The 2,722-nt window shown below is 27.1% G+C and overlaps 1 protein-coding gene across 1 annotated transcript in view; it reads left to right on the top strand.

Annotated features, from left to right (window-relative positions):
- Positions 1-1,153: 1,153 nt before the first annotated feature.
- Positions 1,154-2,722, top strand: part of LOC105460680 (lipopolysaccharide-induced tumor necrosis factor-alpha factor homolog) — an 8,529-nt gene continuing 6,960 nt past the window's right edge. The window contains exons 1-2 of the mRNA XM_011707181.1: positions 1,154-1,295; positions 1,957-2,104. Of these exons, the coding sequence (XP_011705483.1) occupies positions 1,211-1,295; positions 1,957-2,104 (233 nt within the window). The 5' untranslated portion in view covers positions 1,154-1,210. The remainder of the gene's footprint in view (positions 1,296-1,956; positions 2,105-2,722) is intronic.

The following is a 2,722-nucleotide window of genomic DNA, read 5'->3' as shown; positions in this document are numbered from 1 at the left end:
GAAAACGCAATGTTCCACAATCAATGATTTATAGTATATAAAATATTTGTAATACAAATAAATATACATATATAAAAATATTGTATTATTACATACAATAGTTGCGGATATACACAAACATAAACGCAATAGTTAGATAAAAAAGTATATACATATTGATATTATTTTTATATAAATTTACATATTGTTTAATACGGAAATGCAATTAATGCGACCCGGGCACGCCAAGTTTTTTCTCTATTATAATCCAGTTTATCACTTTTCAAATTTTTGATTTTTTTCACAAATAAGTTTTTTGAGGTCTTTTTTAAATAATGAGGCTAATTTAATAACTTGATTTTTTGAAATAACTTGGCTAATTTTATTGATTTCACGACTATTTTTGATCAATTTTTAAATAATTGTATATTTAAATCATTTCAAAAAAATTGTTCTTAGTTTTAGAAAGAATGTAATATGCAACATTTTTTATGTACTTGGCGTATATACCTATATATTTTTTTAAAGATTTTTTATGGGATTAAATGTATTTTGAAATAAAATGTTTTAGAGAAAACATAAAATTGCAAAATTAACATAGATACATACATAGATATCAACTTAGAGGGGGGACAGAGCACTTTTCGCCCCCCCATTATTTTATTGGGGAAGGGCGATGTTTCCCTAATCATTTTTACCTTTTTTAATAAAAAATTTTTTTACAATTGCAAACAATTTCTGCGACCAAAACAACTACAAAAAAGCATCGACCAGGCGATACGCAATATAACATTGGCATAGCGAACTGAAACTGGCGCGTCGATTACTGTTCGTGATCAGCGTGCCTATAACGACGATATAAGAATAATTCCGCTCTTCGCCGTATAATAATTCAAATATCTAACATAAAAAAATATTTATTTAATATATTGTAGATGTTTATTTCTTAATAGTGTTAGCAAAATGTAAAATTGACTTTGACTATTAAAAAAAGGTTATTATTTGAAATGCTTTCGCTTTGCCCCCAACATTTTTTTCCAACTCAGCGCCTATGGGTACATAGCAATTGCGTATACATGTAAAACTTATGATGACTTATAATATAAACATGATGTTGGATTTTACATACAACAGTGCAAGCGGACAATTTAATATTACGTAAAATTATAAATTTTTTTCTATTTCTTTGTAATTAGACACAGTAACCAAAAAGTAGTTACGATAACTATTGATGGGACAAATGGAGCCACAACCTAGTTATACATCGCCACCATACCCTTATCCACAACCGCCGCCATCAATGCCACCACCATCACGTAAGTGTAAAATTATGAAAAAGAATCTTAAATACAAAGTAGGCCAAATACATGATACAATCGGAAAAAAATGATTCTATATATGGCTCGAAATAGGTCGAAATAATAAAATAATTTTGTTCGAATAAGGCTTCATCGTTTTCAAACAGACTTCGAAAATTAATCGAACTTAATTAATATTTGATATAACAATTTTCATTACAGACTTGTTCAAAACTAATTCAATTAGCTGATTAAAATAGACGAGTGAATTTTTATGAGATAAAAAATAATTTTATTTCTTACTTATAGCCGAATCATTAAAAATGTTGATCATTTTGTTGTATACAAAGTGGTATTATGCGAATTAAATTAGACTCGATTATTTATAACGTATTGTATTCTTTTAATTTTTCAAATATACATGCGTATGTATATGATTAATTTTTAAAGTCCTATTTCTCGAAAATAAGACTTTACTCGAAAAAAAATTTTTTATCATTATTCTATCATTACATATTTTAAGGTGTGGAATCATTTTTTTTCTCAGCTATTGTTATTAATCCATCTATAATTATATATTGTAGAAAGCGAGTAATATATTTATGCTAATCAATAAATTTATACTAATCTGAAAGTATAATGCTATTAAAACTTAATGTGTTTAATTTATGACAACCAGATACGGTACATGTTGTAACGGGTGTGGCCTTTAACGTGGAAAGTCAACATATGACCTGTCCACACTGTCATGCTAATATATCTACGCGCGTAGAGCCAGAAGCGAACATGAAGACACATCTGATGGCGGGACTTCTTTGTTTGTTTGGGTAATTATGTATAATTTTATAATTTTTTAGAAAATTTCATATATTTTTTATTTAAAAAATTCAAATGAACATAAAAGAGCTATGAGAGGAGAGTCAACACTAAATCGATGTTCATGCAATAATTCTTGGATTTATATAATAGCGATTTTGGCTGGAATGCATCGATTACATATTTCGAGTGTTGTGTTTTCGGCTGGTCGAATAATGCAGTCCCTCGCCAATACCACGTGTTTGTTTGGACTCGCGTATAAACGTAACATTAAAAATGTAAAAAAAGACCGCCAAATATATTTTTTAATGTTTTTACCTCGAAAAAATTGTTTTATAAAAAACAAAAAAAGCCAAAATAATGACATAAAAAAGAAGTAAAATCAAAATGTTATTTCAAGTATATTGATTAGAATAATCAATATCGTAAAGTATATCTCGAAAACAAAATCAAATTATCAAATAAAACCCAAGTGATACTATCTTATTTTTATGCATTAAAACATAAGTGGTATTAGTATATTTCAATATGACATGAAAGAAATTTCATTACAAAAAATTAAAAAGTATATGTATATATATTATAAAATACGGAGAACATTTAAAATATAAAAAATATAAATAGCGACA

This window comes from Wasmannia auropunctata, unplaced genomic scaffold (assembly GCF_000956235.1).
Source record: "Wasmannia auropunctata unplaced genomic scaffold, wasmannia.A_1.0 LD317822.1, whole genome shotgun sequence".
NCBI classification, from domain to species: domain Eukaryota; kingdom Metazoa; phylum Arthropoda; class Insecta; order Hymenoptera; family Formicidae; genus Wasmannia; species Wasmannia auropunctata.
The sequence above is the reverse complement of the archived record's forward strand: the minus strand, read 5'-3'. Positions and strand labels throughout refer to the sequence as shown.